The 25,614-nt window shown below is 37.3% G+C and overlaps 1 protein-coding gene across 6 annotated transcripts in view; it reads right to left on the reverse strand.

The window, feature by feature from the left end:
* Positions 1-994: 994 nt before the first annotated feature.
* Positions 995-25,614, reverse strand: part of Cbfb (core-binding factor subunit beta) — a 59,889-nt gene continuing 35,269 nt past the window's right edge. For 2 of the 6 annotated variants that reach the window (XM_021256917.2, XM_021256916.2), the window contains 3 exons: positions 17,342-17,437; positions 10,420-10,502; positions 995-3,234 (listed from right to left, as the gene is read on the reverse strand). In XM_021256917.2, the coding sequence (XP_021112576.1) occupies positions 10,428-10,502; positions 17,342-17,437 (171 nt within the window). In that variant the 3' untranslated portion in view covers positions 995-3,234; positions 10,420-10,427. Of the gene's footprint in view, positions 3,235-10,419; positions 10,503-17,310; positions 17,438-25,614 lie in introns of all 6 variants that reach the window. The other 4 variants (XM_004843070.4, XM_021256918.2, XR_015448954.1 and 1 more) reach the window with 3 other exon arrangements.

Raw genomic sequence — 25,614 nt, forward strand, 5'->3', positions numbered from 1 at the left:
TAGCCAGGTGTGGTGCCAGGATGACTTTGACATGAGACTGAACCAGAACTACTGAGCCTAGCTACTTCCAGATTCCTGATCTACACAAACTCTTGAGATAATATTGTTTAAGCTGCCAGGTTTATGGGTCATGTGTTACGCATGCAGCATAGATTAAGACTTATAGTTTGAAAAGCTCCCTATTGTCTCAAGAAGCATAAATTAAGAGATTTTTAACCAAGCATCTCAGAACTAGCATATCCTAATATCTGTTTTTAGAAGAGATGTGCTTATTAAAGTCATGCTGTCATTGCTCTTTTGGAATTAATGATCAGAGTATGAATCTTGTTAAAATTTCCGTAATGGTGCCAACTCAGCATTTAAAAGTATTTCTGTCATCTGTAGTAAGTCTTGTGGTGAATAAATAAATTTGTTCCTTACAGTGGACCAAGCTTCTATACTAAAAAGCTTAACTTTGTGGTGTAGAAACATGCCAGGCCACATGCTAAGAGAACCTGATATAATGCCAATACAAAAAAGTAAGTATATAGTTCCAAAGCTAGCTTGCAAGATGGCACTACTTTATTGCCAGATGTGGTGGGACATGCCTCTAGTCCCAGCACTCTGGAGGATAAGGAAGGAGGATTTGGAGTTTGAGGCTAGCCTGGGCCTCAAAAAGAAAAAAAAGAAAAAAGGTGGGACAAATTTGTATATAAAAATTAAATATTCTTCCTTCCCCCTAATGTCACTGTTTTATGGTCCTACTTCACAGGATAGATAAAATAAAGCTAGATTTTGAAAACCATTACATACACTGGGAAATTATGACATTGTACCTTGCAATCTCTACATTTAAGGAAAAGGTCTTCTTAGCAGAAGTGACCACTAGATGTCACTGTTGTTGCTGTCTTTTTTGGCAAAGTAAAAAGAATCAAAGGTTCTGAAATAACTTTCATGTCATAACCAACACAAGGACAAAATTATCAGATTATGTCAATGAAGAGGCATGAGGCTGTTTTCACTACACAGAAGTTTATTGTGAAAGTAAATTAAACAAACAAACAGTATGGCTAATGGTGGCAAAGCAAATGAGTAGCTTAAGGCAAGTTTTAATGGAGATGAATTTAGAAAAGATGATGCAATGATGTAAAATTTTGTTTAAATATAGAGTATGAAAAAAATATCAAATTGCATCAATAACTTAAAAAAGTAGTTTTCAAAGCCTTCACTATTGGAGAAAAAGGGCTTATGATCTTAACGCCAGCATTAAGACAGACAGAAGCAACGCCATGCTAAAAGATAGGAAAAATTCAGTATTTACAGAAAGATGGCAACAGGGACACTTGTAACATTTGACCTTATTTACTGGTGGACTGAAAGCCCTTAGTGAGAAACAATAGAGAAAAATGTACCATCATGTTATTAAAAAAAAATTAAGTGCAGAAATAAAAAAACAAGGAGCTCTGTGATTAAAGTAACCTTAAAACACCACTGTAAGGATCACTTGAAAGGTGATTCCCTCAGGGGAAATCAGGGCACTGAGTGTGTAAACATGTGAGTTGAACAACAAACACCAAATTCATTCATAGTACTTAGTTACACAAGATATGCATGGTCTTTTCTGATGCATTATTGTTTAATAACAATTTAAACACTCCTTACACCATGCATGACTTCAAATACATAAACAAATATTTTTATTCTGAGATACAGGACATCTGTTTATGAATTATAAGACCTATATACAATGAAAGTCACATCTCCTTCATCAATCAAGTATATTATATGCTTTGACCTTAAATGCAATGACCTTATTCATACTTCATTTTCTGAATTAAGTGTCATTTTTTTGAACTATTTAAAATAATGCTATTCTATTATGATAAAATACATTTTTGCAAAAATTCAGAAATGTAGTAACATTTAATGAGTATGACCATGAAAAGTATTGGTAATGGTGTGCCAAATGCTTTAGCACTTTTTTCCAGTCTTGTATTAAAAAACAAACGAACAAAAAACAAAGTTGCACTTAATTTGACATAAGCCCATTTAAAAAATATTTCCACACTAATTCATCTTAAAAGGTGCTATATTAATAGTCCTTTTTCAAAATATCATATACACTTGTCAATGTTTTTCCAAGAATAATGGAAGAAAATGTATTCTCTGCACAGATGAACATTTTCTCTCTAAGACTAATCTTTCATCACCCAGTACTGTTTTTACAAAAGCATGCAATATAAAATACACACCAAAGCAGCTATCTTAAACATGATTTTAATACAGTATCACCTTTGTAGCTGATTCATCACTGTCTCCAGTTTAATAAGCTGTTATACACATGAAGAAGCTCCAGTATCCCTTTTTCAACTGACTTTTTAAAAAAATCCCTGAATAAAACAGAAGCCAGCCTGTGACTTCTTTAGGCATTTCAGTAGAATATTACCATGTATGGAGAATATCTTCACCCAAACTCATGATTATGGAACAGAATCTAAAACATTTGGGGTAGATTATAGAATTAACACCAATTTAAAAATTTTGTATTTAAAAAGGAAAGAAAGAGTACTGATTATTAGTATTTAAAAGGATACTGCAACTTTAACCATTGTAAACCTGTGTGAGAAGGCTGTGGTAGACAGTTCTATGCTACTAGGTTTTTAGTTTGTAAATAATGCAAACACATCAACAATTTTAAATGCTGTAGACTGTAAAAACACAAAAGGAAAAGTAGGAAAACAAAACAAATCCAAGAATCCCTATCTAAAAAGAAGCTGCATAGCCAACAAATCTAAAGTACAAAAAAAAAAATTAGAGCAACTGATTAAAGAAAACCCTCTGATATAAATTTTAATTTGTTTTTAAATGACATGAACTTTTAAATTAAAATGGAAGGAAAGAGACCTTTACAAGTAGATAGTTTCAACTCAACTAAAATAATGCCAACAAGGTAAGCTTGCATAGAAAACAATTTCAAATTATTACTGGCTACACACTATAAAAAATAGAAATGCAGGTATTATAATCATAGTGCAAACCACGGCAGTTTGTGATGTCTTTTACTGCCTTAGGTTGAGAAACAGGTGGTAGTACCTCCAGTTATCACAGTTTCTGGTCTTATAATGAAATATTCCTGCTAGCTAGAAGCAGCAAGTGAATATGGTCGGCACATCTGCTGTGCTACTATTAACGAAGTTTGAGATCATCACTACCACCTAAGTTGGAACCAGGACTAGGGTCTTGTTGTCTTCTTGCCTGCAATGAGAAAATAATAATTTAGGGTTAGAAAGCAGCTTAAAAATCAAAATGCTATATATGTAAAATATAAGACAAAGTAGCACATAAGTTCACAACCAAGCACTTCTCAGCCAATGTCTTCACAGGTCACAGAAAAAAGAACAATTAAAATTATGTATGACATATTTTGCTGGTTTCCTTAAAAACTATGGATAAATATCATTTTACATTTAAAAAGTATTACCATAAATATGTACTATGTATAAGAGAACAAAAATATCTATGTTTTCAGTTTTGGAACTAGAGGGTTTAATGTTAACATAGCATAGCCAATCATGGAAACAAGTTTTTCCTTTTGGTAACAGTTAATATTTATTGAACACCAACTCTAAGTATTCTCCATAAATGAACTAATTTAATCCTTCCCAACAGTGGTCACTTTGGCAGCAAAAATATTAATCCCTCCCAACAATCTAAGACATAGGTGCTATTATTTCCCTGTTTTATAGATAAGAAATGGAGTCATGTAAGTATATGATCTATAATTACACAACTGAAAAATATAATTTAGAATTACTATGGATAAAGTATTGTCTTATAAGTAAAAAACTTATTAATACCCAGAAGTATCCTAATAGCAGTATTTAACAATTAAGCAGTTTGATAATTAAAAACACTCAGGATTTAACAAGATTGATAGTAAAATGAACATCTTCTTAAACTACCTAGGGCAAATTACTTACTAGAAAGCAACAACATTGTGCATGACACTCTAATACAAACCTTTTATATGACATAGTGTCTCTCTGGCACACATATGATGTTTTTTTTTGTTTCTTTTACAAATTCTAATGTGTTTTCCCATAAGCTCTTAATGCCACCAAATGTTGGTCAAGGACAAAAGTATGTTTGTATCCAGAACCTGGTTCCTCTGACACAAGTTTTCCCATGTTAGATAAGGACAACTTCACTTTACCTACTGTTCAGGCAAAAAGCCTTGAGGTTATTATTATTATTTTTTTTTTGCAGTACCGTGATTGAACTCAGGTCCTCAGGACCTTGCAGCACTTGTGAAGCAGGCGTGGCACCAATCACCTAAATCCCTGGCCCTTGAGGTTATTCTTTTTTTTTTTTTTTTTGCACTGGGGATTGAACTTGGGACCTTGCGCTTTTGAGGCAGGCAGCAGAACCACTGAGCTAAATCCCCAGCCCTCTTGAGATTATTCTTAACAACATGTCTTTCTCTCACATCCAAAAGTGAATTCTGATGGCTCAACCTTTAAATATGTCCTTAAGAAGACTATTTCTGAATACCTCTACCACTCTTATTCTAGTCCAAGCCACACTCAGTTCACCTGGATGTTCATGTTGTTAGGCAACTGTTATACAACAGCAACTGAGGTTAACTGCAATTACCTATATGGTATCTTTAGCTAAATGGAACTGTGTATTAATAGCATCATCTGTATCATTTTTGGAAACATACTTAGCACAAAATCACATGCTAATTTTTTTTTTTGAGACAGGTTCTCACTATATGGCCTAGGCCATCACTGAACTTGCCTTAGAGCTGAGGCTGGCCTTGAACTTTCGATCCTCCTGCTTCAGCCTCCTGAGTGCAACTACACCTAGCTCACATTCTGATTAAGATGTAAAACAAAGGGCCGGGGATTTAGCTCAGTGGTTCCGCAGCCTGCTGCAAGGTCCTGAGTTTGATCCCCGGTACCAAAAAAAGAAAAAGATGTAAAACAAAAACAAAGAAAGATCTACAACAGCTATTAGACAATGAATATGACTGACCTTCAAAACCAAAGTCTCAACACATTTTATTTTTACTGTAAGATCAGGTTTTTATTTTTAGGTGCTGGGAATCAAAACCAAGACTTTGTGCATGCTAAGCATGTTCTCTACCACTGAGTTACAACCCCAGTCCTAAAGTCAAATTTAATCAGAAACTACAGCTAGCTATGTCATCATTTATGTTATTTAGCAAAAACAACAGCTGCCTCATTTACTTTCAAATACAATCCTTCACTAACTCCTTCTTATAAATTTTGATGTATTTCTCTAGCAGATTTTATCTATTTTTGTTAGAAGATTACACACTGGCCAAATTTTAGCATATTCCTTTCAATTAAGTATGAACTCAGGTTAAAGTTGTTCTCCATGGTTGGAGACTAAAAGTGTAATGGATGTACATGCATCAGAAAAACAGTTTACGTTCCATATACAATCAATGCTAAGCGTGGTGTAAGGACAGATCAATTCTGCAGAATCACAGATGGTGATATAAGCATCTAGTTTCAGTCAATGAAGGTTAGAAAGGGAGTGAGCAATGAAGAAACACTGAAAAAAATCAATCCCTATTACATATTTATAAATCACTACTAACCTACTAATAATACTCTGAAAAGAATAGTTATGCTTTTGGCTTGCAAAAGAATAATTTTTAAATTATATTAATAATAGGATGGCTCCAAATGGGTGACAAAGAATAGTCACCAGCAGCTGGAGTTTTCCTTACTGGTTATAGCTGTGCAGAAACAGCTGGGGTTTATTTGTTTAAAATATTGTATTTGTAGCTGAGTTTGTATTATGGGAGGGTGAGGCAGGACTGCAAATTGGAGCTCACCCTGGACAATTTAGTGAGGCTTTGTCTAGAAATAAAAAATAAAAAGGACCAGGAATGCAGTTCAGTGAAAAGGCCCTGGGTTGAATCTCTATTAGAGGAGGGGGGATAAAAATCATGGAGATCAGGAGTAAAGTTGTTCTGCTATTTGTGAATTTAGTTTCTGTCTGCCTTGTGATGACAAGAATGAGTAGTTAGGAACATTTATGCATGCTTATAATCCCAGAACTCTAGGAGGCTGGGGGAGGAGGAGCCCAAGTTCTAGTACAGTATGGAAAACTTACTGGAGACCCTGTCTGAAAAAAAGAATGAGGATGGTAAGATGGAACAGAAAGACAAGTAGTCAAGAATAAGAACAAAAACAGGAGGGGAAGCCTGATGGGAATGATTGGGAAGAGAAGAGGGATGATTGCAAGCTGAGGACTGGAAGGAAAAAATGCTAGGAGGGAGCCAGGAATTTAGCTCTGTGGTCCTGCCTCCTGCCTCACAAGTGCAAGATCCTGAGTTTGATCCCGGGTACCAAAAAAAAAAAAAGCTAGGAGGGAAGGTGTATAGGTTGTTATGTGAAGGAGACAAACACAGAAGCAGACTTAGGTTCAGTGAAATACCTTCCGCAGGACAGAAATCCCACAACTAGATAACCTGCTCTGACATTCCTATTCTGGCAATTTCTTATGTAGGGTATTTTAAAAGGAATTCCTCTATTGTTAATAAGATAGACTAAATGTCCACATAGAGGTCTCTTTACCAACCTAAAACATCAAGTCCATAGTCTTTCTCCCTAGTCAATCCACATGGGCACTTGATTCTAACCTTTTATTAACATTACAGTTTTAATATAAAATGACATCCATCAGCCTCATCCTGGACGTTTTGTTTATGTATTTGACTAGGGATTGAACCTAGGGTCTTCACACTGAGCTACATCTTTAGCACCACCTCCTCCTTCTGGAGATAGGGTCTTGCTATGTAGTTCAGGCTGGCCTTGAACTCATGGCAATCCTCCTGCCTCAGCCTCCAGAGTGCTGGGATTATAGGCTTGCACCACCATACTGGTTCCAGCCCATTTTTTTTTTTTACACTTTTAATTTTGAGACAGGGTCTTGCTAAATCAGTTAGGATGGGCTTGAACTTGTGGTCCTCCTGCTTCAGCCTCCTATAGTGCTGGGATTATAGGCATGTACCACCATACTTGGCTTTAAAAAAAATCTATAAAAGAATTAATCTAGACATACTACTACAGACCTCTTACTACTGGTTGCTCCTGTTTTCTTTCTGTATACCATCACCTAAAAATATAGCAAATTCAGTTTCTAAGAGGCAGTTGTTAGATGACTCCAAAGGAGAGACAAAGTACAGTTACCAACCAGCAAATGAAGTTTTCCTAGTTAGAATTTTCCCTGAATAGCCAGGGGTATACAGAAATAGTGAACAACAGGGGTGTCCAAATGAGCAAACATTTTTGGTTGGTCTCTATTCTTTTATTATTCAAGTCATCAAAACAATCTTCACAGGCTTGGCACAGTGGTACATGCTTATAATATCAGCGCCTGGGAGGCTGAGACAGGAGGATTACAAGATGGAAGGCCAGCTTAGGCTACATATAAGTTTGAGGCCAGTCTAAGCTATATAGTGAGACTCCTGTCCCCCAAAAAAGGCCAAAGACAAAAAGATAACTCTTTATAGGAAAAAATGCTCTTAATAATTACAAACAGGTGGAATTCAGTGAGTATGTACTACTTCCAGATAATGGGCTGTTCACTTTTGTGTTCATACTTGGCTAAAAGTCACAACATAGAATAGTAGCAAAGTACTTCAGAGATCTGGTTCAACTCTCACCATAAAGATAAGCCTGAGATCAAGAAGGATAAGTGAAACTCCCAAGGTCACAGAGCTGGAGGCAAAGTCAGCACCTCTGGAAAAGATGGACTTTTAACTTAACAATTAGCACTAATGCCAGCCTCCTTAGTCACTGCTATTTCTCCCTGTTGTTAAGGCCAGGGGAGACACAAGGCAGAAATTATGTCTTAACATGAGACTGAGAAATATGCTTGTCACAAATCCATTAAAAAACTAATAATAAAAAAAAACTAAAATCAGGGTCAGCAGAAAATTATAAACACCTATCAGGCAAGTATACTGTGAGGGCTGGTCCAACAGGCATGTTAAAAAAATAGTTCTTGGGCCAGGGATTTAGCTCAGTGGTTTCGCTGCCTGCTGCACAAGCGCAAGGACCAGAGTTCGATCCCCAGTACCAAAAAAAAACAAACAAAAAAAAGAGTTCTTAAAAAGCATTCAGCTTCAAGCAGAGCATGATGACACACCTGCAATGCCAGCACTTGGGAGGCACGAGGGTTGCCACAAGTCCAAGGCCAGCTTTAGCTACACAGTAAGACCTTATCTCAAAAAGCAAAAAAAAGTACGCAACTTCAGGAAAACTTTAAGTATAAAAGAACATTTCAACATAAAAGAAACAGTAGAGGTCTACACTTCTAGGTTTGGACAAGAGTGGCTGTACCACTTCAGCTATGTGGACTTCGGCAAGTTTCTTATCCTCTAATCCTCAGTTCCTCAAAAGAGACCCAAGAGACTTAAAAGTGCTTAAGAATCAAAGGTAGCTGTGCATGGCAGTGCACACCTGTAGTCCCAACACTTGGGAGGCTGAGGCAGGAGGACTGCCATGAATTCAAGGCCAGGATGGATTACATAGTGAGTTTATGGCCAGCCTGAACTACATAGTGAGACTTTGTCTAAAAAAGTATAATGCTAGGCACAAAATAAGCACTCATGTTGCTGATAATACAACAAAGCTGCTCACCACTTGCCCAATTTACCTATATGAACCTTCAGAATAACTTTTCAAAATGTTAAAAAAAAATCTATAAATGTAATCACCACATCTTGAAAACATACTGATAAAAGTTATAAGATGTAAAAAAAAGTTGTAAGATGTAGTATCCTCTTCATTAATGCTCTTCCAAGTCTCATCTGCGGTTTGAGTTCATATTCCCAGTTTATTCCCATCTTCCCGTCTACTGCATTTTGCCAAAAAAAAAAAAAAATCCCAGGAGGGCCCCATATAGACTATATCCTGCCTATATTTTTCTTACAAAAGAATGAATAGTGGTACAGTTAAAGTGATTTGAAAATTCAAGTCTTTGGGAATTCAAAATAAATACTTTTTTTTTTTTTTTTACCACACAGAATAGAAGGTTCCAAAAACACATAAAACACAAATACAAAAACCACATAAAGCTTCCACCTGTTTTTATTTCCAAATGGTTTGCTACATCAAAATTCTATGATTTGCTGATTTGTATTAAGACTCCCTATAGTAAAATATGCAACAAACATGTATTCATTGTAACATTAAAAATAACCATTTCTTTGCCAACACTTTATAATCTAAACCAAAGAAAAGCAACACCTCTAGATAATGACAGAGAAAATCTCTTTCAGTACCCTGTCCCCTTGCAGCTGAATTAAGTGCCAAAAGTACTATGTTACAGTTTAGGTCAAGAGGCCAACCAAATTAAAAGTAGTCTCTAGAACCTGTACTAAGCTGGGTGTAGTGGTGCACACCTGTAATCACAGCCCTTAGGAGGCTGAGGCAGGAGGATCACCTAGGCTACACAGTGAGACTCTGTTTCAAAAAACCAAAAAAGAAAAGAAATAGTGTACTATCAAACAGATAAAGAGTCTTTCTAATTCATCTATGACTACAGCACTAGGCCTGTTTCCTATTAAACTCAATTTTCTGTCACAAGAGCAAAAAGACAGACATTTGATTATAGAGATGTGTAACTTGAAGGAAATATACCAAATTTTTCAATCAAGGAAGGAGTGTCAGACAGAAAAGGGACTGGGATACTTCTACACAGCAATGACACCAATGAGGAGCACTGCTGATGGTCTTCTTTTTTAGTACTCAGGACTGAACCAGGGCTTTCACACTGAGCTACTGTACTTCTGTACCCGCTACACCTCACATTTTTTTTTTTAAGCATTGGAGATTCACCCATGACCTTCACACTGAGTTGTATCCCCAGTCTTTCTTTTATCTTTTTGGTACTGGGACTCAAACTCAGGGCCTCTCACTTTCTAGGCAGGTGTTGCACCGCTGAACTACATCCTTGGCCCTTTTTCTTCTTTTTAAAATTTTGAGACAGGGTCTCACTAAGTTGCAAAATTGCTCAGGCTGGACTCCTCCTATCTCAGCCTGCCAGAGTGCAGGGGTTGTTACAGGTGTGCACCACCACTGCCAGCTTCAAAATCCTTTCTGGCTGTTTTAATAATCAAACCAACCAACCAACCAACCAATCTAAATAAATAAATAGACTAGAATCTAAAATAGCTTGGCAAATGATATCTTTGATTCTCATAGTCTAAAACATTAGGATACACTTACTTTTACTGCCACTCGAGACATGTTATGACCCAAGTGCACAGAAAGGGGGGGTAAAGACACTAGCTTCCAAATGTGTCCCTATTCTAAGCATCAGACACCAACAGAGGTAGCAACATGTGAGTAGGTTTTACAGATGAGACTCAGAGCTAGGAGTGGTGGCACACACCTGTAATCTCAGCACTCAGGAGGATGAGGCAGAAGGCTTAGCCAGCCTGGGCTACCTAGTGAGTTCAAGGCCAGCCTGGGACCCTGTCTCAAAAACAAAAGAAAACAAAAGATGAGACTCAGGAGGATAAACAACTTTCCCCATGTCAATTACATGGCAACAAAAGAATGGAGCTAGCATGAAAATCAGGCAATCTATTACAAACCTTATGCTTATTCCACTATATTGGATCCTTACTGGGTTCCCTGAAATCATTCTGGAGACTCTAGAATAATCTCTACCTCTGCTTCACCCAAAGCAATGCCTCTGTTATATTTTATACACTAGGGCTCTGCATAAAATTTCAAATTAAGGAAGGTTTTCATACTTTAAAAAATAGCCTATGTTAGAGAATGTAGATAGCAAGTTTTATAGGATCTTCTGTGTTTATTATTCTGTTGTAATACTAAGAATTTTCTTTTTTTCTAAATAGGCATGAGATGCCTGTGATACAAAATACATAAAGAGGGCCTGGGATTTAGCTCAGTGGTTTTGCCGCCTGCTGCACAAGTGCAAGGACCCGAGTTCGATCCTGGTACCAAAACAAAAACCAAAAAACAAAAAACCCCAAAATACATAAAGAAAAAGAATATATAGTGCAAAGTAACAATCCTCCATTTTGCTTCTCAGATACCTAGGCTTCCCCCTCCAGTTTCCAGTTACAGTTTCTCATGCATGTATCCTACTAGAGAGAAACTATGCACTTTTTTTGTTTGTTTGTCTGTTTTCAGACAGAGTCTCGCTATGTAGTTTAGGCTAGTCAATCTGTACTCGAACTTGCAGCATTCCTCCTGCCTCAGCCTCCCAAGTGCTGGAATTACAGGCATACAACCACCACAGCTGGCAACTATGCACTTTTAAACCAATATATTCCTTTTAAAAATACTCACAGGGATGATGTTATCCATAGCATTCTGTACCTTTTATATGATGTTTTATTGTATATCAATGATTTAACAATGTTTCATCAGGGTTACTAAAATATTTATTTCTTAATTTCAGGCTTTCATTTGCCAATTTAATAATCTCTCATTACCTCTGAAAGTCAAAGAAAATATACTAGTAAAATAGCCTTTTACCATGAATGAATAGAAAATTTTCAAAATTTTACACATGGTAACACGCCCAGGGAGTTTTATAACTGATTTCAGGTTAAAAGACACTGTGAAAATCAAAACTTCCTGAGCCACCAACCAATTGGAGTTCTGCTTCCCATAGTCAGAACCTTAATTTTACACATACTTTAAATGCTCACGAGCAGCACCATTAAATTTAGTATGGCAGGGCTAGAGGTCCCAGAGGTTATCCAAACAGTGCCAGACATCCCTAAGCCTCTGTGCTGCCAGAATCTCTGGCTTCCAAAGACCATTTACTGGGTTTCTGCCACCCACGAGTTACCACTGTTCCCTGGCCCTCAACTCTAGTTAGGCATCAGGACCACCCACTGGAAGCAGTACTAATTCTTTTCTGCCTCAGCTTTTTCTATTCCAGGCAAAATGGTTTCTAACTTCTCCTGGGAGACTTTACTTTTCAGCTTGATCATCTTTATTGGTGGTATGGAAACTAATTTCCAACTGCTAGACTACATTTGTGGAGACCTCCTAGTTAGGAAACTGTGGTTTAAGTCCTCATTTTTTCTTTCATTAACCAACTATTTGAAGACAGTAAGTCAATTTTTCTGGGATTCTCATCAATTGTAATAAGAATGACAGATTAGATAATACTTGAATTCACAAAGATGTTTGAATAGCAGAAGGGAAACAACATTTTCCTCCACTGTTCTTCTAGAAACAAGGAAGCAAACTGTCGCCGAAAATAAGCTGACATTAGAAGTGTTTCTGGGGTTGGGGATTTAGCCCAGTGGTTCTGCCACTTGCCCCACAAGCACAAGGACCCGAGTTCAATCCCCAGTACCAAAAAAAAAAAAAAGAAAAGAAAAGAAAAAGAAGTGTTTCTGGATAAGAAACAACCAGGAAAAAAAAAAAAAAAAAAAAAAGAAGCAACCAAGGAAGCAAAATGTGTATGTACACAAAGAGCTAAAGATACACAAACCTGAAGCCCTGCACATCACTGCCAGTGTATGCTCTGTAGACAGATTCCAGCCCAATCTCCTAAATGACAGCTCTCTATGAAAACTAATGTTTCAAATTATTGCTGTAAGGAATTACAGGTCTTAAATCATTGATGAAAATGTAACTGTTTTCTCTGTGCTCTAGGTCTACTCCAAGGAAAGAGCCCTGAGATACTTTAGAGAACTAAAAGTATGTTCTTGTTAGCCAGATAATTCAATTAACTGGAACCAGCACTGTGGTAGAGCTTTTAGTGCTAAAGTACATTAGAGCTATTATTTACTGTAGGCGTACACATACTGAGCACCATGCTAAGTGCTTTACAAGCATTTTCCAATTAAATCTTCCAATAAGTTCTATGAGAAAACTGGGGCTTAAGAGAGACTGACAAGTGATGGAGTAGGAGTATAAACTAGACTTGACTACAAAGCTCATGTTCCTCAATCACTGACAAAAAGCTGAATAGAAACAATCTGAGCAACATTATCTGACACCTCTGTCAACAGACTGTATTTTTGTTCAGACACATAAACACATACCAAACTTTTTTAAGTAACAACATTGTAAGTATCAATTTAAAACTGATTAAAACAATTTTGTCAATCTCTAATTTTCAAAAAATATATATAAAACACCCTAAATAATGGTTCCATTGTCAGTTATTTTTCAGATAACATTCACTTAAGGCCATTTTAGCTTGTTCCAGAATGACTGACCATGTTCTGTGACTTGGTAAGCTCCCTTACTCCTTTTTGCCTTTGCATACACTGCTGTTCCTGCCCAGAAAGCTTTCCCCAGCTGTCCAGCTGGCACACCGCACTCTTCCTACAAATTCCTGCCAAGTGTATTCTCTGGTCAATCTTGCAAGCAGAGGCAGACTTAAGTAACCCTTTCTCTACACTGCCACTGTGCCCCTTTGAGCCTTCAGTGTATATGGTGACTGCTAAAAGGAGATTACAATTTCCTGTGTATACATCCATTTTCCCTCAAAACTAACAGATGCAAAAAACCCCACAAAAAACAAAAAGAAAGCCTGACAGATGCTCAAAGACAGAAGCCATGTATTTTGTTTGTTCTTGTTTTCTGAGACAGGGACTTGCTATGTAGTTCAGACTGGCCTTGAACTCATTCTACAGTCCAGGCTGGCCTGGGACTCATGGTGATCCTCACACCTCAGGAGTCTTGGGATTGCAGTGTGTGCCACCACAACCAGCCCAGAAGCCATGCATTTTTTTTTTGGTACCGGGGATTGAACTCTGGTCCTTGTGCTTGTGCAGCAGGCGGCGAAACCACTGAACTAAATCCCCAGCCCCATGCATTTTTATCTCTGTATTTCCAAGCCATAATGCAGAATCCAGGACAACATACTGGGATTTATTACTTTAGTACGTAATATAAGTCAACAAATTATAAACTTAAAAAATTTTTGCAGACCATTAATGGGTATTATCTACTTTATCCCACAGGTTGTCCTATAATTCTAGTATACAGACAGCCAGGATAGAATCTGTTTTTTGAAGATGTACATGTAGTTAACAACTAAACACAATGTAAAAACATTGTGGTAGATAATGTGAAGAGGACACAAAAATCACAGGTTCCATCTCATGGGATCTCAACGAAGTAGAGGACAGTCATGTTTATAATTGTTCAACATAATGCTCATTAATAGTATATAAGGAAACTACAAAGTGGAAGGGCTGATTACAAAGTAAGAAGACTGGGAAAGGGCCTGAAATATTTAAGCTGCACTTTGATGAACAAGTGGAAAAGTACATTCTATTTACCAAGGTAAGACAGCATTAGCAAAAAGGTTCAGAAGTATAATGTAACAAAGGCATAATATACATTTTAAAATTTTGCCAGGTGTGGTGGTTTCAAATGTATTTATTCATTTAAGCATCACAATGACCCATGAGATAGTCACAAGTATTACCCTATTTTATAGATGAGAAAACTCAGCCACAGAAAGGTGAAGATGTACAAGGTAACAAAGTGGCATTCCAGACTCAGATTCTCAGTGTGGTTCAAACTAGGTTCTTAAATATTGTTTGTGTACACATACACTTATGTATATATACACACTTTTATGTCACTATAAATAGCAGGGTTATATAACTTTGTCCTTAAAAACAAATGTTCTGGGGCCAGAAGTCTGGCTCAGTGGTTTCCCCCGCCTGCCTTGCAAGTGAAGAATCCCGAGTTCGATCCCCAGTACCAAAAACAACAACAACAATAAGTTCTGGGGCCAGGGATTTAGCTCAGTGCTTCTGTGGCCTGCCTCGCAAGCACAAGATCCTGAATTTGATCCCCGGAACAAGAAAAAAAAAATTGTAATTTAACATCAGTGTTACATAATACAGAACATTTGTTTTGTTTTTTTTTGTTCCCGGGATCAAACTCAGGACCTTGTGCTGAGGCAGAACCACTGAGCTAAATCCCTGGTCCAAATTTTAAAAATTTTAAATTGTAAAGTACATAACCATAAAATTTACCATCTTAACAAGTTTTAAGTGCACAGTTCAGGAGTGCTATATTTACATTGTTGTATGACTACTCTCTAGAACACTTTTCATCTTGCACAACTAGAAGTCTATATCCATTAAGCACCTACTCCCATTTCACCTGGCAACCACTATTCTCCTCTTTGTATCTAAGAGTAGTATTTAGTACCATTTGGTGGCACTAGGGGTTGAACCCAGGGCCTTGGCATTGAGCTATATACCTAGCCTTTTTATATTTTGAGTCAGGGTCTTGCAACATCACTAAGTTGCCCAGGTTGGGATCCAACTGTGATCTTCCTCCCTTAGCCTCCCAGAGTGCTGAGACTGCAGGCATGTACCACTGTGCCTGGCTCTAACACAAATTTTAAAAAAAACTGTTAAATTTTTATGCATTTTTTTGAGGTACTAGAGATTGAATCCAAGGGTGCTCAGCCACTAAGCTAATATTCCAGGCTCCTTGCTCCCTAGTAGTTCTGCAGATTGAACCCATGGCCTTCACACGAACCTTACATTCCCACCCCCCTTTAAATACACACACACAAAATTTTTTTTTTGTACCAGGGATCGAACTCAGACCTTGTGCTTGCAAGGCAGGTGGCAGAATTACTGAGCTAAATCCCTGGCAATACACAAGTATTTTTATTGTGAGACAAGGTCTCACTCAGTCACTCAGTTGCCTAGGCTGTGCTGACCTGTGATCTTCTTGCCTGAGAGTCCTAGAGTGTTGGGATTATAAGCATGCACCCTGACGTACAAGAGTATACTTTCCAAAGAATCTGTATTTCTCAAAAATTTGTATATTCTTTAAATATTAATTTTAAAAATAGGGTGTAATTTTATGTAGAAAAAAATTAAATGTACATGTTAATCAAAAGACAACCAATTTAGCCTGGCTTACTTGAAAGGTTGAGACAGGAGGACTGCAATTGAGACTAAGCTGGGAAACTTAGCAAGATCCTGCCTCAAAAATAAAATAAAAAGGGCTGGAGGTATGGCTAGAAGTAGAACTCTCGCCTGGCATGTGAAGCCCCAGGGTTCAATCCCAAGTTCTACAAAGAATAAGACATCAAATTTAAAAACTGGGCAAGATTAAATTTCAGTGTCTAAAACCAAACTTATGGTAATAAAACTAGAAAGAACCACAAGAAAGAGATCATTATAAAAATCAGTACTGGGGGGGGGCAGATTTAGCTCAGTGGTTCCGCCGGCTGCCTCGAAAACACAAGGTCCTGAGTTCGATCCCTTGAACAACAACAACAAAGACAAAAAATTGGTACTGTATAATGATTAATCTTGAAGGCTGGGGATGTGGCTCAGTGGCACCACGCCTGCCTAGTGAACCTAAGGTCCTGAGTTTGAACCACAGAGTGACAAGGTCATGGTTAGAGTGACGTATTTCTTTTGTGTGGATTTCTATTATTTATATTTTATTTTATTTTTTTTTGGTACCGAGGATTGAACTTGGGACCTTGCTCTTGTGAGGCAGGTGGGGGAACCACTGAGCTAAATCCCCAGCTATCTATATTTTACTTTAAAATAAAAAGGTTAAAAGAAAAAGTCTGCTAATTCCATTCTTTTTTTTTTTTTTTGCTAATTCCATTAAGTAGCCCAATTAAATTTTCCTCTATATACACAAGTGATTGAGGATTATATTACTTCAAAATCAAGATAAATATTCACAGAAAAATGGAAAATAATATTACTCCCAAATAGTTTTAATAATATTCTAGACCAGCATGGTGGCACATGACTGTAATCCCAGCAATTGGGAAGCTGAGGCAGGAGAATTGTCACAAGTTTAAGGCCAGCCAGAACTACATAGTAAGACCATCTCAAAAAAATATTTTTTTGTCTAAATAATGCTTTAATAATGTTCCATGTTTTTAGGGGTTTTTTTTTTTTGGTACCAGGGATCGAACTTGGGTCCTTGTGCTTGCGCAGGTGGTGAAACTACTGAGCTAAATCCCCGGCCCTGTTCCACGTTAATATAAGATAACTTTGACAACTAATATCAAAAAATAAGAGAAAAAGAGATATTTGGATCAATGAATTAAAAGAAAATACACCTTGTAAGTAAATGACTTTCCTAGAGACCAATAACAATGAGGAATTCATATACAAGCTTAAAATTGCATTAAATTTCTTTAGAGCAACTGCATTTAATAAATACAAACTAGGCAAGTACAATTTTTTAAAGTATAAGAAAAAATTAAAGTATTAAAAGACATTATGCACAAACATCACAAACACAGCCTGAGAGTTTGGGGGAAAGTACTAACCAGTTACTGCCAGCAGCTGTGAAACTCTCACCTCCATTTCCTCCCGATGAGACCTGTCTCTATCTTCAAATTCACGTGTCCTTCTCCGAGCCTCTTCGAAGGCCTGTTGTGCTAATGCATCCTCCTGCTGTCAGAATACACAAAATACCTATTTTACTCTGATTTATAATAAAATTTAAAATTTGAGGAGGTTTTATTTTTTGAAGGAAACAGCAGTATTTAAAAGTATCAAAACCCCTCAAATTCTAAAACTAAACATTTGGGTGTGCTTTTAAAAGAGAAATTTCAAATTACTAGTCATGTTCTATCATATGCTAACTGAAAACTCTTTTTTTCCTTACCTCATTCTACGCACCAATGTAAAATTCTGACCAAGTGAATATTTAAACCATAGAAGTACAAAAAAAGTTGACAAATATGTCTATCAGTTGGGCTAAGAAAATCCTTCTCTAGTACACAAAAGCTATACACATTAAAGAGAAGATTAACAGGAACTATGTGGATGCTAGAAACTTCTAGACAACAAAAAAATACAATTCTAAGGGAAACAGTCAGGGGAAAATATTTGTAGCATGTAACATATCTATCCTAATCTTTTCCCAGTTAGTTACTGAAGATACACACATGAAGGAGCAGAGATGTCGGCACTCATTTTGTCTCAAAAGGCAACTACTTTTTAAGTTTTCACCTGTTCTTCATTAATCTCAGCTGGTGACATCATTCATTCACTTCTACTAGGAATCTGAGCCACCTTTGGCATTTCATTCTCTCCTTGTCTCCAGAGAGTCCACTAACCTTTAAGTCTCATCCACTGACCTATGTATTTTTGGGCTTTTTAGTCTCCTCTTCATTTCTATAAACATTTTCATCATTCTGAATCCTAAGAGGTCTTTCCTAGAGGAATGTAAAAGTCTCCCTTGGGGTCTCTTTCTGCTTGTACTGTTACTCCACCCACCCACCACAGCTATCAATGTCATCTTCTAAAACATAATCTGATCACACTACCGCCCATTAAAAACAAAAAAAAACGCTCCCTGTCTACTGCACAGGATGTTCAATCTTTGCAGTCACAAACTTCTTTCCTCTTCATCTTCTGACACCCCTCCAGTGGTGGGGAATGAACCTGGAGCATTCTATCACTAACTATATTTCTAGCTCTTTTTGAGACGGGATCTCACTAAATTGCTAAGACTGGCCTCAAACCTGTGATCCTCATCCCCTTGAGTAGCTGGGATCGTAGGCACACACCACCATGCCAGGCTTGCAGTCACTTACTATGAATGTGTACTAAGATTTTCAATACGGCTGGGGATTTAGCTCAGTGGTACCACCACCTGGCTCCCAAGCACAAAGTCCTGAGTTCGATATCTGGTACCAAAAAAAATTTTCAACAGTACTCTGGAACAAACTAAAAGATCTAAAATAATACCAAAAACATCAATATTCACTTTCCTAGAATCACTGCATAAAGGGTGGCCATGTGACTTAGTGCTAGTCAATGAGATTATAAGCAATCTAATGGGGATTCTAACCACCCCCACCCCACCACCCGCCCGTACTGGGGATCAAACTCAGGACCTTGCACTTGCAAGGCAGGTGCAGTGCCACTGACCTAAATCCTTGGCCCTTGAGAGTCATTTAAGAGACATTTCACCATCCCTTTTTCCTGAGAACTGCAGCAACACCCAGAGATGCAGCAGCCATCCTGCAACCATAATCAGGATGCAGTCATGTGCTGGGCCTGGCAGTGTCAGAAAATGAAAAGACAAGGCCTCTAATTATTTAATTAAGTATTATACCAGGCCTGGATTGTGTACTGGTGGATATTCTGCTCTACACACTAAATCCTTTGTCAGTGGTTAGTAGGGTTCTTTAATACTTAGTTTTCAGTGGCACAATGTCCACAACATAAACAGAGCTGAAAGATGTGATCATATGGCTATTCTTGGAGCTGAGGATGCAGCTCAATGGTAGAGTGCTTATCCTGCATGTGGGTCCAATCCCAGCACCACAAAAATACAACACAAAACCCAAACCAAACAAAAATGAAAACAAAACAAAAAATGAACATTCTTGCCATGTGCTTACTAGCTTTAGAACCCAGAGCGAGGGTATCATATCACTAAGTTTCAGTAAACTCACATGTAAAATGGGCATAGTAGTATTTTACAAAAACACTGTAAAGGTTAAATTAAACAACAAATAAAAAGTACTTATGAAGGTAATACCTGACAGCATTCAATAAGTGTTATTACTGCTTTTTTTGGGGGGGGGTGCAGAGGACTGAAGCCAGGGTCTTACGCTTGCTAAGACAAGCATTATATTACTGAGCTAAATCCCCAGCTAAGTGCTATTAATTATAAGCATTTATGAATACATAAAATTCACACACTTCACTATAAATATCACTACACATACCTACTATATTCTCAGAATACTGTCCCCAGTTCCCAAGGGCTTTCTATATTTTGGATAGGTACCAATTTGGACATACCTTCTGATAACTTTCTTTTCTCTGCATATACTTATTTACTCCTTCCACAAATACTTATTTTTATTTATCTTTTTTTTTTTGGCTGGCCTTCGATTAGCAGTGTCCCTCCTGGCTCAGGCTCCTAAGTCCTGGGATTACAGGTGTGCAACAACATGCCCAGTTCCACAAATATTTATGGAGCCTTTATTATGTCCAAGTCACTAGGCTTGATGCCATAGGCATATGAAGAAATAAATGGAGTTTTTCCTCATGGAGGTTCTGGTCCAATGAGGCAAATGGAAATAAAATCAACAAATCAATACAAAAGCATCAACCGTGATTAAGTACAATAGAAGAAAATGAGAGGTTAAAATGAGGATATGTAACAATGAGACATGATCTAATTCCCTAAGAAAGTTATTAGCCATGAGTATGTATTCTAGCAATGGTCATAGATTTTTTTCCATTAAAAGAATAAAAAGTATTACTAATTGTGACAATAAAACAAGGCAGGAGAGACTTGATAGCCCTCTACTTTCTAGTTCTAACTTGTCTTGGTGACAAGTGAGATGCATGTATAGTGAATTCACACTTTAATAAATGGTAAAATCAGAAAGATGATGGGCAATTAATTACCAGTCATCCTGATCTTTCCTGTTCCAACACAAGTAAGAGCTCCCTGCTCCCTCTTTCAAGGACAGCCCTTGCTGCTTCAACTACCTGCTACCTGTGAAGTAGGTTAATATTTAGGGAAAACTAACTATCCAGTCTGAAGTGATGACAGGAGGGGCTTCCTATGCTCTAGTTCCCTACCAGCTCCTTATCATACTACCCTTTTACTCCATGCTCTATATCACAATCTGCACAAAGCAGCAGGTGGAGTTAACATAAATCATAGTTGGGTGGCTGTGAAATCTATGTGGGAAATAAAGGTTTAACAGTCCTAGCATAAGACCACACACAGAATATTCTGACCACTCTTGTGGTAGTATTTTTACCTTTACTGTATTAGCTGATGCTACACACACACACACACACACACACACACACCCCAAAACAACAGACATTTTTTACTCTACGGAGATCAGAGTATCATTTCTCAGAGGAAAACCAAAAGAAATCTGCTGAAGTATCAGTATCTACTTCAAAAGCAACAATTTAACATGTGCAGCTACAAATGGTACATTTAATCCATCACTGCAGAATGTACTTTAAATTCAAATCAAATGACTCTTTCAAAATAATTTTATCCACATTCTTAAGTGCATACAGAAAGCAAAGCTGTTTATACATTAGCTTCATTAACAGAAAAACCTTACAAACAGCTAAAGGGACACCCATTTTGTATCAGATACTTCAAATATAAAATCTGTTAATTCCAGTAATGTTTCTATTTTTCTAATCCAATTATGAAACTAAAAAAATTTTTGGAAGTCATTACACTGAAATAAAACTTTTTTAAGATTTACAAAATAAAGTCAATTAGAAAGTACAACAGTGAAGATTAAAATTATTGACTCTTACACTGATAATACAACTACAAATGTTGGTAGAACACACTGTATAAAAAAACAATATTCCCACTGAGTCAAAAAACACGAAATACAATTTACTAGGAACTAGTTCTGATACACATGTAATTCAATACTTTATCCAAAGGAATTGGATATTCTGCTAATCATTTATGGTTTAGTTATATAATTTAAAAATAAGAGCTACTGTGAAACCTAGTTCTTACAGCAGCATTGATCTTTTTCTAGTAAATGAGTTGGTCACATTTTGTTCAAATTAGTTGGAAACTTATCAAAGAATTTGATAGTGAAATGCCAATGTTTCAGTTTTTAAAACTTTTAGAGAATTGGATTATTGAAAACCAAGGGTGGGCTGGGGATTTGGCTCAGTGGTTCCAGTGCCTGCCTTGCAAGCACAAGGTCCCTGGTACCAAAGAAAAAAACCAAAAACAAAAACCAAGGGAGGCCAGGGATGGTGGCTCATGCCTGTAATCCCAGCACATGAGAGGCTGAGGCAGGAGGACTGCCACAGGTTTGAGGTCACTCTGGACTACATAGCTGGAGACCAGTGTGAACTACAAAGCAAGACTCTCTCTCAAAAAAAAAACAAAAAACCCAAAAACAAACACAAACAAATCAAGGGTGTAAAAGAACACATTGAAATTTACACCTACAAATTAAAAAAACTAAAATTATCGAAATACAATCAGTAAACACAATTCAGAGTTTCTATAATTACACAGAAATATTTTCATTTGAAGGAAAACCTTCTGACAAAGGACCTATTCAATATATAAAGAATTGCATTTCAGTAAGAAAAAAATATATTTTTTGGTACAAGGGATCAAACTCAGGACCTTGTGCTTGCAAGGCAGGCTGCAGAACCACTGAGGTAAATCCCTGGCTCCAGTAAGAAAATATTTTCATGAAGAGAAGACAGACAGCCCAATAGAAAACTGGGTGAAAGATTTTTAGTTGGCACTTTACAATGTGTCTTATGTTATCAGAGAAATGATTAAAATCATAGTAAGATATTAGCACACATCTATCAGAATAATTAAAAAAGACAAAAATCAGACATTAGTAAGAATGTGGAACAGTAACTGGTGTGTTGGTTATGTAAAACTGGCATAACATTCAGGAAAATGGCTTTAAATATCAAGGCTGTACATAGCCAGCAGTTCTACTCCAAGGTATGAATACAGTACACATAGCTCTCACAAGATGCATGCTAGTACATTTAAAGTAATATCATTTATAATAACCAACAGTTTGAAAATGATGAAACAGGTATTAATGTAGAATTTAGAGCCAGGCACTGTATTTTCCGTTACTTCAAAGGCTGAGGGAGGAGGAATATGAGTTCAACGTCAGCCTGGGGAACACAGCAGGACCTCATCTCAAAATCCAATCCGATCCAGCAGAATTTATATAGTGCATGATCACACAAAGAAAAAAAATGAAATGAAAAATAGAACACACAACAACAATAGGGACAAATTTCATAAATATATTGGCACAAAACAACATGCTATATGCATCTATTTATACAAATGTGCAAAAACTGACAAAACACAGCAATTAGATGTGAAGACCGCAATGGACACTACAGAGAATCAGGAATTGGAAGCAGGAAGAGGCTGTGGTGGAGAATCACTTTTGTCTTTACTGAGAGTATGAAGAACTACAACACTCTATTAACCTTGCATTATATCCAACATCTTGTAAATTGTTACTTTTTCCAGTAGTCTGTAGACTATTTCAGATTTTCTAAATACATGCACATTCTGCAAATAAAGACAGCTGCATTCCTCTCTTAAATTCTGCTGTCCTTTCATTTTGGGGGAAGGATCTTTTGATGGAGCTCCCCCCACCTTAATAATGGGACTTCAATCCAAAGCTTTCACACTAAGCTATATTCCAAGTTCTGTTATTTTTTTGAGATGGTGGTCTCACTAAGTTGACAAGCTACCCAGGCTGGGCTGGAACTTGCAATCTTCCTGCCTCAGGATCCCAGAGTGCTGGGATTACAGGTGTGCATCACTACACCTCGTTTGTTATTTTTCTAAGAGTTAGGATTCTTTGCCATTTTCAAAATTAGGATAGCAAGGATTCTTTCAAACTTTGAAGGGCAGTACAGTGGCACACAAATGTAATGCCAGCACTTTGGGAGGCTGACGCAGGATGTATGCAAGTTCAAGTCCCACTTGTGCAACTGAGGGAGATGCTGTCTCTAAATAAATATTCAGGAATGGGGGAGTAGTTCAGTGGAGAGCACTTGCCTGACATGTTCAAGATCCTAGGTATGAGCCCTAGCACCAAAGATGGGGGGGGCATGGGGTGGGTAGAAATGTAGCTCAGTGGCAGAGCAATCATGGGTCTAACTCTCAGTATCCCCCCAAAAAATTTTTTTTTAAACTCTGAATATTAATTTTTGTTTTTCTTTTCTTTTTTGGTACAGGGGATCGAACTCAGGTCCTTGCACTTGCGAGGCAGGCAGCAGAACCACTGAGCTAAATCCCCGGCCCTGAATCTTAATTTTTTATTAGGAAGATGAGGTTTGTTTTTTTTTATGGTATTGGGGATTGAACCTAGGGCCTTTGCATCGAGCTATAGTCCAGTATTTTTTTATTTTGCAAATGAGTCTTGCTAAGCTGTAGAGTGTTTTATTGTTAGATACCTTTTATTTTTGTGGTACTTGGGATTCACAGATAGTGGGTAAGTGCTCTACCACTGGGCTATAACCCCAGCTCTTTTAATATTTTAATATACATATTTTTTGTACCAGGGATCAAACTTGAGACCTTGTGCTTGGGAGGCTGGCACCGGAACCACTGAGCTAAATCCTCAGCCTAATATTTTAATTTTAAGACAAGGTCTTGTTCAATTGCCCAGGCTGGAATAGAGTTTTAGATCCTCTTGCTTTTAGCCTCCTAATTACAGCAGTGTGCTACTACACCTGGCTTTTTTTGAACTCTTGGTAAGAAAATTCTCCTATCTCTACATATGGATACAAACATATAAAAAGATAAAAAAGAAACAACAGGGAGCTCCTTTTTATTTGTGTCACTATTTTTAAACTTTATTGGGCTGGGGATTTAGCTCAGTGGTTTCACCACCTGCTGTGCAAGCGCAAAGACCCAAGTTCGAACCCCGGTACCAAAAAAACCCCCCCACAACGCAAACTTTATTAAGAAGATTAATGTTAATTAAAAGACAGGAACACCTGGTGCTTTTACATTTTCTTCCAACATTTTGAATATGTCATCAATTATCTTTAGACCTCCATAATCTCAGAAAAGCAGCCAGCTGTTAATCTCATGTAACTTCTTTGTACATGAAGAGTCGTTGGGGCCCCTGTGATTCTTGCTATCCTTTAGTAGTTTAATTATGATTCATCTAGGTGTGGATTTCTTTTGTGTTTATCCTACTTGGAGTCCACTGCGTTACATAATGTAGATTAATATTTGACATCAAATTTGGAAGTTTTTAATCCATTATTTTTTCCAAGCCCCACCCTGTTCTTTTTATTATCAGCACTTACAAATGATAAAGAATGGGTTTCACTGTGACTTCATTACTTCTTTTTTTGCGGGGGGGGGGGGGGGCTCATTTTTTGAGACTAGATTTTGCTATGTAGTTCGGGCTGGCCTTGAATTCACTATGCAACCCAGGCTGATCTTCCTGCCTCAGCCTCCCAAGTGCTGGGATTACATGTCCCCACTGCATCTGGCTCTCATTATTTCTTAAAATATAAATTTTTTGCCTCTTTCCTTCCTCTCCTTCTGGATTTTCATTACATTAGTAGTATATGTGCACATTAGTATGTGTGCTAGTGTTCCACAGGTCTCAGAAACTATTTTTCTCCTTTTTTTCTTTCTGTTCTTCAGGCCAGGTAATTTCTATTAATCTATCTCAAGTTCACTAATTTTTCTGCCAGCTGATATCTGCTGTTGAGTCTAAATTTTCCATTTCAGTTATTTTACCTTTCAGCTCTAGAATTTTTATTTAATTCTTTTTTTTCTTTTTATAACTAGACTTCTTGCCAGGTATGGAGGCTGAGGCAAGAGGATCACAAGTTCAAGCCCAGCCAGAGCAACTTAGTAGCTTAGTGAGACTTCATCTCAATATAAAAAACAAATATGGGGCCGAGGATTTAGCTCAGTGGTTCCGGTGCCTGCCTCGCAAGCACAAGGTCCTGAGTTTGATCCCTGACACCAAAAAAACAAAAGCAAATAGGGCTGTAGTTCAGTGCGAAAGCTCTGGGTTTAATCCCCAGAACTGCAAAAAAAAAAACAACAAACAAACCAAAAAGAAATC

This window comes from Heterocephalus glaber, unplaced genomic scaffold (assembly GCF_053883595.1).
Source record: "Heterocephalus glaber isolate CG9 unplaced genomic scaffold, H.glaber_assembly_v1.0 deba00000071, whole genome shotgun sequence".
NCBI classification, from domain to species: Eukaryota; Metazoa; Chordata; class Mammalia; order Rodentia; family Bathyergidae; genus Heterocephalus; species Heterocephalus glaber.